General features: G+C 62.1%; 1 protein-coding gene across 1 annotated transcript; it reads right to left on the reverse strand.

The window, feature by feature from the left end:
* Positions 1–5511: 5511 nt before the first annotated feature.
* LOC136507700 (uncharacterized) lies at positions 5512–10861 on the reverse strand. The gene is made up of 3 exons (XM_066502345.1): positions 10357–10861; positions 9884–10276; positions 5512–5686 (listed from the first exon to the last, which is right to left on the reverse strand). Exons 1-3 carry the CDS (start codon positions 10683–10685, stop codon positions 5512–5514), a joined length of 897 nt encoding a protein of 298 aa, XP_066358442.1. The 5' UTR covers positions 10686–10861.
* Positions 10862–11788: the final 927 nt, after the last annotated feature.

The following is an 11788-nucleotide window of genomic DNA, read 5'->3' on the forward strand; positions in this document are numbered from 1 at the left end:
GCGATGGCTCGGCCTCGGCATAGTCGCTGCCCCCTACGACGTCATTACACGGCAACCCGCACGACGCCCGCCATGCCCTGCATCAAGCCGTACTGGAGCCCCACGACGCACAAGACCGAGTACGACCCGCATGTCACTTCCGCACGTCCTGTCGAGGCGCTCAACCACTCCAACAAATCACACGGCGGCGCAGTGCAGCGTCGTGGCAGACCAGACGTCCGTCACGTCAGCACCCTGCCAACCACGACGGGACTGTGCAAGGGCTACCGGCTACTGTGCTGCCTAAACTCCTGCACCAAGGACGGACACGACGTGGGGAGTCAGAACCGGGTTCCTGTGACCTCGGGGCCAGCGAACCGATCGCTCCGCCCCGCTCGAGACCCCCGATGAGCCTCGGATTCCGCCTCGCCCGAGACTCCCGGTAGGGCCTCGGGCGAACTGGCCGTGCTCCGCCTCGCCCGAGGCTGGGCTCGTCCCGAAATCTCGTCACCTCCACCTCAAAAGTCACTCCGGCAGGCTATCGCATCCAATTAATGCACCCAGCTGCCCGCACTACGGAAGTCACGATCGGCAGCATGCCGCGGCAGGACAACGGTCAAATCGCCTTTTTACCATCCCTTACTGACGATACAGGGCACCGTATCCTATAGACGCGTGTTCGGCACTGTTCCGCCCAAATCAACTATCGGCGATGGCCGCCCAGACCTCACATTGCCACCCGCTAAAGGCCTCGGCACAGCAGGCCTCGGCACAGTGGGTCTCGGCCTCAGCGCGACAGGTCTCGACGCAGCCTACTACAGCAGCCACCAGGCCTCGGCGTTTCACCAAGTCAACAAAAGTACAAGAGCGCAGCATGTCGTCAGCCTTGAAGACCATACCGACTAGACATCGACTGGAACTCCCACGACGCCATACTGCTTCAGGGAGCGGAATACGTTAGCAAATAGTAGCCTTCTCATGTACCTCTCGCTTCCTCCTTGTAACTATAAAAGGAGGTAGCCAGGGCCATTCCTAGGGGGCGGAGAAAAAAACACACCGATAGAATCACGCACTTCCACGCTGCTTGGGAGCAACGTCCCAAGCCGTTCGCACCACCCTCGCCGAGACCTGGGGCTAGCTCCCTCTCTCACTCAGCTTGTAACCCCCTACCACGAGCACTCCGGTGCAAGGAATACAAGATCAATCTCTCAGACTGGACGTAGGGCCCCGACTGCCCGAACCAGTATAAACCTTGTGTCTCTTTGCATCACCATCCGGGATTAGGGACACGCAGTACAAATTCACTCGTTGGTTGAGGGACCCCCGGTTCCAAAACACCGACAGTTGGCGCGCCAGGTAGGGGCCTCTGCGTGTCAGCTTCGTCATCCTAGCAAGTTCCGGATGGCAGACCACATACGACCATTGCGCCTCGGCACCATAGTTTGGTTCGGGAGCCTAGAGTTCATGTCTCTAGGGCATGAGTACGACATGGTGCTCCTCGCTCATCGAAACCCACCGTCCGACGACGAAGTCACGCCCCGGCAGCCCAGGCGTAGGCGGCGTCCGGGCGGCCGCTCTCGCCACGCTCGCCGGGCACGGCGCGAGCAAGGCCACCCCGACGCTACGCGAGCCCGGGGCAGCACGACACTCCCCGCCGATATCCTGCGACCAGCTGTTGGTACGGGGTCCCTGACTGGGGACCTGTCTGACCTGAGCCTGGACAAAGGAAAATCGCCAGGGGCTTACGACGATGCCCAGTCATCTAACCCCGCTCCGCCGCTCCCTGAAGAACCGACCCCGGCGGGGCAGAATCTGGAGACGGCCCCGTTCCCATACCCCTTTGGGTTAAGAAATGCCGCCACCTCCTACGCCTACGCTTACGCTGCCGCTCACGAGCACCCCTCGGAACGCCGCCAGCGCTTCGCTCTCGACCTAAGCACCCACTCCGACCCCTCGGACGAGGACGAGGCGTCGCCCGGGGTGGATTTCTCCGAACTCCACAACCCTGGGGCTTTACGCCAATTCTTGGCCGCAAGCGACTACTGCCTCGGCTATTCCGACTCCGACGACGAAGGGACTTACGATCCATCCCGTGAGTGCTTCCACGTCGGGCTCGGGATGCCAACGGTGGGCGAAGAGGAAGAAGGGACAGGCACTCGTTCACCGCCCCGGGCGGGGACGGGTGGTGCCACGCCTCCTCGTCTCGCAGCCCCGGCAGCACGGAACGAGAATCTCGTCCACGGGGGGCATCGTCGCCCAGACCTGGAGCAGCTCCGCGAGCTTCAGGCCAAGGTCGAACAGGACCGACTCCTTCTGCAACAGCTCCGGGACACTCTCGAGCAGGAGCAGCGAGGGCGCGGTGAGGGCGGAGGAGCCCGAGCGCGGGCCCGCGACGTTCATCACCGCATCAACGACAACGAGGGCGGAGAGCCACCCCCAATCTTTAACCGCGCTAGCCAGAATGTCGCAGCTGCTGCGATGCTGATCCGAGCGATGCCCGAGCCCTCCACCACCGAAGGGCGACGGGTCCGCGGGGAGCTCCGCGACCTCCTCGAGACCGCAGCAGTACAGCAGGCCGAAAGTTCCGCCTCCCGCCGGCACGGAGGCACTTCGGAGCAACCCACGGCACGACCTCGCCAAGGTCGGGATGCCTCGGTCCGTCCCGAGCCCGCTCGCGCGCCGACGGTCAACAGGGCCCCCTCGGTGCGCGACCGACCTGGACACCAACGCGAGGTACAAGGCGACCACGAGGTAGTTGGCAGGCGACGGCGCCACGACGACGGAGCCGCCCGAGGCTACCACCCGCACCGAGGCGGTCGCTACGACAGTGGTGAGGACCGCAGCCCCTCCCCTGAGCCGCCAGGACCTCGGGTCTTCAGCAGGGCCATCCGCGTTGCTCCTTTCCCCGCCCGGTTCCGACAGCCAGCCAACCTCACCAAGTATAGCGGCGAGACGAACCCTGAGCTATGGCTAGCCGATTATCGCCTGGCTTGTCAGCTGGGTGGCGCGGACGATGATCTGCTCATCATCCGCAATCTCCCTTTGCTCTTGACGGACTCGGCACGAGCCTGGCTTGAGCATCTCCCCCCCTCGCAAATCCACGACTGGCGCGACTTGGTTAGGATCTTCGTCGGGAACTTCCAGGGCACTTACGTGCGCCCTGGGAATTCCTGGGATCTCAAGCACTGCCGCCAGAAGCCGGACGAGTCTCTCCGAGACTTCATCCGGCGCTTCTCCAAACAGTGCACCGAGCTACCCAGCGTTGGTGACTCGGAGATCGTCCAGGCTTTCCTCTCCGGCACCACTTGTCGGGACTTGGTCCGAGAGTTAGGACGCAACATCCCGCGCTCTGCCGCCGCGCTCCTCGACATCGCCACCAACTTCGCCTCGGGCGAAGAGGCGGTGGGGGCCATCTTCCCCAACAACGACGCCAAGGGGAAGCAAAAGGACGAGGCCCCCGAGGCCTCGCCCACCCGCGTTCCTAAGAGAAAGAAGAAGGGCCGCCCGGGGAAGTAGGAGGTCCTCGAGGCCGTCCGCGTCGCCACAACAGATCGCAGGAATCCCCGAGGCCCCCGCGGCCCCGGGCTATTTGACGACATGCTAAAAAAGCCCTGTCCTTACCATCAAGGCCCGGTGAAGCATGCCCTCGAGGAATGCACCATGCTCCGGCGTTACTACGCCAGGCTCGGGCTCCCCGACGACGATGAGGCCAGGAAAAGGGGCGCCGGCGAAAGGGACGGTGATAAAGATGATGGGTTTCCCGAGGTACGCAACGCTTTCATGATCTTTGGCGGACCCTCGGCATGCCTCACGGCGCGCCAGCGAAAGAGGGAACGCCGGGAGGTCTTCTCGGTCAGGGTAGCCACCCCCCGGTACCTCGATTGGTCTCGGGAAGCAATCACCTTTGACCAAGATGACCACCCTGATTACGTTCCAAACCCCGGGCAGTACCCACTGGTCGTCGACCCGATCATCGGCAACACCCGGCTTACCAAAGTGCTCATGGACGGAGGCAGCGGCCTCAACATCCTCTACGTCAACACTCTGGAGCTCCTGGAGCTCGACCGATCACGGCTCCGAGGCGGTTCCGCGCCCTTTCACGGCGTCGTGCCAGGAAAGCGCACGCGACCCCTCGGACGCGTCGACTTACCCGTCTGTTTCGGCACCCCCTCCAACTACCGCAAGGAGGTCCTCACCTTCGAGGTGGTGGAATTCAAGGGGGCTTACCACGCCATCTTGGGGCGCCCGTGCTACGCCAAGTTCATGGCGATCCCCAACTACACCTACCTCAAGCTCAAGATGCCAGGCCCCAACGGCGTCATCACCATCGAGTCCACGTACGAACATGCATACGACTACGATGTCGAGTGCATCGAGTACGCCGAGGCCATCGTGGAGGCCGAGACCCTCATCGCCGATCTCGTCCAGCTTGGTGGCGAGGTTCCCGACGCCAAGCGGCGCGCCGGGGCCTTCGAGCCCGCGGAGGCTGTCAAGCACGTCCCCGTTGACCCCGCCGTCCCCGACGGCCGAGGACTGAAGATCAGCGCCACCCTTGACAGCAAATAGGAGGCCGTGCTCGTCGACTTTCTCCGTGCGAACGTCGATATGTTCGCATGGAGTCCCTCGGACATGCCAGGCATACCAAGGGAGGTCGCCGAGCACGCCTTAGATATCCGGCCAGGCTCCAGGCCGGCAAAGCAGCGCCTGCGCCGGTTTGACGAGGAGAAGCGCAGGGCCATCGGCGAAGAAGTACAGAAGCTTGTGGCCGCCGGGTTCATCAAGGAAGTATCCCATCCAGAGTGGTTGGCTAACCCTGTACTAGTCAGGAAGAAAAGTGGCAAGTGGAGGATGTGCGTGGACTACACTGGTCTAAATAAAGCATGCCCGAAAGTCCCATTCCCACTACCACGAATTGACCAAATCGTCGACTCCACTGCAGGATGCGAAACCCTCTCCTTCCTTGATGCGTATTCCGGTTACCACCAAATCAAGATGAAAGAGTCCGACCAGCTCGCGACTTCTTTCATCACTCCATTCGGCATGTACTGCTACGTAACCATGCCGTTTGGCCTCAGAAACGCAGGGGCCACTTACCAACGGTGCATGATCCAAGCCTTTGGCGAACATATCGGACGAACCATTGAGGCCTATGTGGATGACATCGTAGTCAAGTCCAGGAAGGCCAGCGATCTCGTCGGCGACCTGGAGGTTGCCTTCACATGTCTCAGAAAGAAGGACATCAAGCTCAACCCCGAGAAGTGTGTCTTCGGGGTCCCCCGAGGCATGCTCTTAGGATTCATAGTCTCGGAACGTGGGATCGAGGCCAACCCGGAGAAGGTCTCGGCCGTGACCAACATGGGCCCGATCCGAGACCTCAAAGGCGTGCAGAGGGTCATGGGATGCCTTGCGGCCCTGAGCCGCTTCATCTCCCGCCTCGGCGAAAAAGGCCTGCCCCTGTACCGCCTTTTAAGAAAGGCCGAGCGCTTTTCTTGGACCGCCGAGGCCGAGGAAGCCCTCGCCAGGCTCAAAGCACTACTCACCAACCCCCCCGTCCTGGCTCCGCCCGCCGAGGGCGAACACCTCTTGCTCTACGTCGCCGCGACGACCCAAGTGGTCAGCGCGGCCGTAGTCGTCGAGAGGCAGGAGAAGGGACACGCTCTGCCCATCCAGCGACCTGTCTACTTCATTAGCGAAGTGCTCTCCGAGACTAAGACACGTTACCCGCACATCCAGAAGTTAGTTTACGCCATAGTCTTGGCTCGACGCAAGCTGCGTCACTACTTCGAGTCCCACCCGGTGACTGTGGTGTCGTCTTTTCCCCTGGGGGAGATAATCCAAAACCGGGAGGCCTCGGGTAGAATAGCCAAATGGGCTGTCGAACTCATGGGGGAGACCTTGTCTTTCGCGCCTCGGAAAGCGATCAAATCACAGGTCCTGGCCGACTTTGTAGCCGAGTGGACCGACACACAGCTGCCACCCGTTCAAATCCAATCAGAATGCTGGACCATGTACTTCGACGGGTCTCTGATGAAGACTGGGGCCGGCGCGGGCCTGCTCCTGGTCTCGCCCCTCGGAATACACATGCGCTACATGATCCGGCTTCACTTCGACCGCCTCCAACAATGTCGCCGAATACGAGGCCCTCGTCAACGGCCTGCAAATCGCCATCGAACTTGGAGTACGACGTCTCGACGTACGGGGTGATTCGCAGCTCGTCGTCGATCAGGTGATGAAAGAGTCAAGCTGCCACGACCCCAAAATGAAGGCGTACTGCGCGATGGTACGTCGTCTGGAGAACAAGTTCGACGGTCTCGAACTCAACCACGTTGCACGAAAGTTCAACGAGGCCGCGGACGAACTGGCAAAGATGGCGTCGGCACGGACCCCGGCCCCTCCGAACGTCTTCGCCAGAGACCTCCACAAGCCGTCCGTCGACTACGCCTCGGCGACGGAAGAGGACCCATCGGCCGAGCCCACCGCAGGGCTCGAGGCCCCCTCTGCCGTCGAGACCCCGCCAGCCGAGCCCGAGGCGATGGCGATTGACGACGAGCCTCCCAAGACCGACCAAGGAACGGACTGGCGAGTCCCTTTCCTTGATCGCCTCGTCCGAGGAGAGCTTCCTGCTGACAGAACCGAAGCCCGACGGCTTGCGCGTCGCGCCAAGACTTACGTCCTCTGCAACGGCGAGTTATATAGGCGCAGCCCGTCTGGTATTCTCCAACGATGCATCACCACCGAGGCTGGCCGATACCTACTTCAGGACTTACACGCGGGAGTCTGCGGGCACCACGCGGCGCCTCGGGCGCTCGTAGGTAACGCCTTCCGCCAAGGTTTCTATTGGCCAACGGCGGTGGCCGACGCCACAAAGCTAGTACGCACCTGCGAGGGATGCCAGTACTATGCTCGACAGACGCACCTCCCGGCCCAAGCCCTCCAAACCATCCCCATCACATGGCCATTCGCTGTGTGGGGACTGGACATGGTTGGGCCTCTGCGGAAGGCACCCGGGGGCTATACCCATCTGCTGGTAGCTATCGACAAATTCTCTAAATGGATCGAGGCTCGTCCGATCGCTCAGATCAAATCCGAGCAAGCGGTGCTATTCTTTACGGATATCATCCACAGGTTCGGGGTTCCTAACACCATCATCACTGACAATGGGACACAATTCACCGGGCGCAAATTCCTAACGTTCTGCGACGACCACCACATCCGGGTGGCCTGGGCGGCCGTAGGGCACCCAAGGACGAATGGCCAAGTAGAGCGTGCCAACGGCATGATCCTACGAGGCCTTAAGCCAAGAATATTCGACCAGTTGAAGAAGTTTGGCAAGAAATGGCTTGCCGAACTCCCGTCAGTCATCTGGAGCCTAAGAAATACCCCGAGCCGAGCCACGGGATTCACACCGTTCTTCCTGGTCTATGGAGCCGAGGCCATCCTCCCCACTGACTTAGAATACGGCTCCCCAAGGCTACAGGCGTACAACGAACAAAGCAACCGCACTGCCCGCGAAGACGCCCTCGACCAACTGGAGGAGGCCCGCGACGTCGCGCTACTACACTCAGCCAGGTATCAGCAAGCCCTACGACGCTACCAAGCCCGGCGCGTCCAAAGCCGGGACCTGAAGGTGGGCGACCTAGTGCTGAGACTGAGGCAGAGCAACAAGGGCCGCCACAAGCTGACCCCACCCTGGGAGGGGCCGTATATCGTCGCTCAAGTGCTGAAGCCCGGGACCTACAAGTTAGCCAACGAGAAGGGCGAAATCTTCACCAACGCTTGGAACATAGAACAGCTACGTCGTTTCTACCCTTAAATTTCCAAACGTTGTTTACATTGTTTCTCGAAATGAATAAAGAAGCGTTCTTTAAATTGTTATAATCTTTCGAGGAACCCCCTTATAGACAAATCGGCTGAATAGAACCCAAGGACCGAAAGATCGTCTCAAGGGCGAAAAGGCCGGCCGAGTCGTGAGAACGGCCTATGCCTCTGGGCTACGGCAGCTCCCTCACCACCGTTTCGCCCAAAGGACAGCTTAGGTTCCGAGGAAGTTCTTTGCAGAGAGGTTATCTATCGATAGGGGCTCGACGTCACTATAACGCAATAAGGGAGACTCGGCTCTGCCTCTGCAAAGTCGAGCCTCCCTCGGGGGCTAAAAAGGGGGAACCCCCCTAAGTCCCGGACACCATTTCTCAACCGTTTTTCCGAAAATTTCCACACCAAACTCTCTCGCGCTCCGACGGGACCTTCGCAAGAAACCCAAAGACCAAAAGCCTGTCTAGAGGCCAAAGGGCCGGCTGAGTTGTGAGAACGGCCTACGCCTCTGGGCTACGGCAGCTCCCTCACCGCCCTTCGCCGAAGGACGGCTTAGGTTCCGAGGGATTTCTTCGCGATCGGGACAGAGGGCACGAACTTAGAAATAAAATGGAAAACGGTTAAGAAGCACACATACGCAAACACTTTAAGGGCCTCGACGGCCACAAAAAAAAACGTCACGATTCGGCAACTAATTCGATTCGGTTACATGGCCCCTTTTGGCCCAGGTCAAAGCTCAAGGATCGGCGGCTGGCGCGGGAGGGACCACCTCTTCTTCGAACAGCTTGGCCAACGCGGTGCCAGGTGCCTCGGCCGCCTCCAACAGCCTCACGACCTCTGCATCAGCCTCCTCGTCATCTTCTGGCAACACGTAGCCGTCGCTGACAGCCTCGAGGTTGATGGCGTAGTGCGAGGAGACGACGGCCAGGGCGCGCTTGACACCCGTGTGCAACGCCCCTCGGAGTCTCTCGCGGACGTGGCCGCTCAACGCGATGAGGCGGCTCCCAAGGGAGCTAGCTGATTGGACCTCCTCGACGTCCAGAGCCTCGCAGGCAGACCGGACAGCGCCGCGCAGCGCCTCGTGCTCCCGGACCTCGGCATCCAGCGCTGCTTGCGCCGCGACGGAGGCCTCAGCCGCCTGGGAGGCCTCTTTCTCCAGACCTACGTCGCAGCAAGGGGCCAGGAGTCAAGCGCGAACCAGGACAAAAAGAGCAAATGGAACGAGGAACATGGTTCAGCGGAACTTACCCTCGGCCTTGCCCTTCCAGGCTGAGACCTCGACCCGAGAGGCCTCGGCCGCCTTGGTAGCCTCTGCCAGGGCGACTTTTGTCGCCTGATGCTCGCGCTGCTCCGCACCCAGCTGCCCGGCTGTAGCCTTCGCAGAGGCCGTCGCTTCTTGGGCCCGAAGCCTGAAGGAGTCTCGCTCCTCCTCCAGTTCCTTGATCTTGGCCACCAGAGGGGCGGACTGCTCCTTAGCCATGGCCAACTCCGCCTGAATGTCGGCACAACGAAGGCGGAGGTCCTCCACTTCCGCACTCCGCGCCGACAATAGTCCCTGGGCGTCGGCAAGCAAGCCCTTCTGGCGCCGGAGCTGGTCCTAGATATCCCTCTCATTTCGCAGGAACACCGATTTCCCAAGGGATCGGGTCTCGAGCTCCTAAGGAGGCAAAACAAAAAACACACGTCAAAACACTGCAAGCGGGCTCGGAGAGAAAACAACGCGGCACGAGAGGGGAAAGTACTCACCCGAGTGACACCAGGCAAGTCCCTTTCCATGACAGTCATCGCTGTCTGCAACGACCGCACGGCCAATCGGCGATACTCCTCGAGGGTATCCCAACGCCCCCCCTCGGCGACGTCCTCAAGGGCGAACACAGGCTCCCCCTCGGGATCAGCCTGGTCCCGCCAGAAAACCCGCGGGAAGTTCCACCCACGGGGCTCGGGCCGTAGCGGAACAAGGGCCGAACTCCCCTCGGCAGGATCTGGGGCTTGTTGCTCCGCGGTACTGGCCGCCTCGACGTCCGCCGCCTCCTTCCCTCGGGAGGAATCATCAGACGAGATTGTCTGAACCAGGGGCGGCGCCAAAATTTGCCCCGTCTCCACCTCCATCGCCTCGGTCTCGACGGACCCGAGGGCTCTGGCCTCCGCCGTCTCTACCTTGATGGCCTCGGTGTCCACCGCCCTGACATCGGAGGTCTTGGGGGCTACGGCCTCGCCCTCAGTGGCCTCGGCAATAGCAGACGCCCCAGCCTCCTTCGCGGCCGCCTCGGCCCCCTGTTCCTGGGCGGCCTCCTCCTCCACTCGCTCCGCGGCCGCCTCGGCCCCCTGTTCCCGGGCAGCCGCCTCCTCCAAAACGGCCTCACCCGATCCCGCGCCACGCTGCGCGTCAGCCTGCGCCTCCGCTGCCTGATGGGCGGAGGAGCTAACGTTCACCTTGAGCGCCTTACGGGGCGCCAAGGGAGGGTCTCCCACCAGAAGCGTCTGGCTGCAAGAAAAGACACTCCCAAGGTCAGCATGCAACCAAGGGGCAAACAAGAAGCGGACTCCGCCAGGAAAGACGCTTACCGCGAACGGGGATGCAACCGCTTCGACACCGTCCGCCTCCTCTGCAACGGCGGCGGTGGTGGCAGCAACGCGGCCTCGGTGTCCACCAGCGCCAGCTGGACCCCGTCGGACCCCGGCACCTCCTCGACCCTTCGCGGAGATAATGGGGTCGCCCCCACCGTCACCCGCTCAACCTCCACCGTCGAACCCATCGGGTCGACGGCACGCTCTTCCGACACCCGCGCCTCGGGTGTGCCGGCCTCGGCGCCGGGACGGGCCACCACTGGCCCCGGGACACCTCCTCCTTCTCCTAGGGGCGTCAGGCTCCTTGCCGGCGCCCCGGGAACCATCTCCCTGATGTCAGGGAGGTGTTCCAGGCAGGCCGTCCCCACCTCGCACCCACCGCCGTCGCTCGAAGAATCCGACACCGACGGCGAGGGAGACGGCTCCAAAGGGAGACCGTCGAGCCTCTGGCGCCGGCGACGGGCGTCCAGCTTTTCGCGCGCGAGGATCTTCTTCGTGCGCTTCGCCTCCTGGGCATCTTTCTTCTTCTTCTCCTCCTCGGCACGCGCCCTGTTCACGGATCGCCGCCGGGCATCCTCAGGAACGGGCGGCGGGGAGCCTCGCACGTCTCTTATCCCCTGTGAGAGCGACGAAGTAAGACAACAGACCAAAAAGGCGAAAAACAAGAAGGACGCGAAAGCCTCGACAACATCCAACTTACCAGCGAGACATACCCCCGCGACGGGCGCATCGGGAACGGCATTAAGTCCTCGAGCCTCGGCCTCCCGTCTACCGCCTCCCTCACCCGACGCAGGGTCTCGTCATCGGTAAGGGCGAGGGCGGACATCTTGATACCGGCGACCGGGTCGCTCGGCGTCATCTCGAACAACCGCCGTCGTCGGGCCATTAGCGGCAACACCCTCCGGCGGTGAAAGGCCGCCACGACCACGGCCGCCGAAAGGCCGCAGTCACGCAGCTTCCCCAAGGCCCTCAAGAGCGGTTCCAGCCTAGGCTGGTCGACCTTGATGACGCCGTACCCCCATTTCTCCGGTTGACTCTCTACAACCCGCCCGGTATAAGGGGGAAGTCCTCCGCCGTCGTTGCGGAGGTAGAACCAGCCGTCGTACCAACGACGGTTGGACGTCGACAGCTGGGCCGGGATGTAGAGGGACTGCCGGTCTTGGCGCACGTGGAGGGTGCAGCCGCCGGCCCTCTGCGCCTTCCGAGCCCCCCTCGTTCCCCCCGGCTTGGAGGTGAACGTCGCTCGGAACAAATGGAGCCACAACTCCCAGTGGGGAGCGATCCCTAGATACCCCTCGCAGACGGCGACGAAGATGGCCGCCTGCGCGATGGAGTTGGGGCTGAAATTGTGCAGCTCCACGCCATAGTAGTGCGGGAGTGCCCGCATGAAGCTATCCGCCGGCGACCCGAAGCCTCGCTCGTGGAAGAC

Source organism: Miscanthus floridulus, chromosome 15, assembly GCF_019320115.1.
Source record: "Miscanthus floridulus cultivar M001 chromosome 15, ASM1932011v1, whole genome shotgun sequence".
Taxonomy (NCBI): domain Eukaryota; kingdom Viridiplantae; phylum Streptophyta; class Magnoliopsida; order Poales; family Poaceae; genus Miscanthus; species Miscanthus floridulus.

Excerpts from the sequence above, each read along its gene's own strand:
- LOC136507700 (XM_066502345.1), bottom strand. The coding sequence starts at position 10,685 with ATGGTTCCCGGGGCGCCGGCAAGGAGCCTGACGCCCCTAGGAGAAGGA. Across the intron at positions 10,277-10,356 it reads CGGTTGCATCCCCGTTCGCG|CCAGACGCTTCTGGTGGGAG; the intron begins GTAAGCGTCTTT and ends CTTTTCTTGCAG. Across the intron at positions 5,687-9,883 it reads GCGATGGAGGTGGAGACGGG|TCTCGGAGAGCACTTCGCTA; the intron begins GCAAATTTTGGC and ends AACGTGTCTTAG.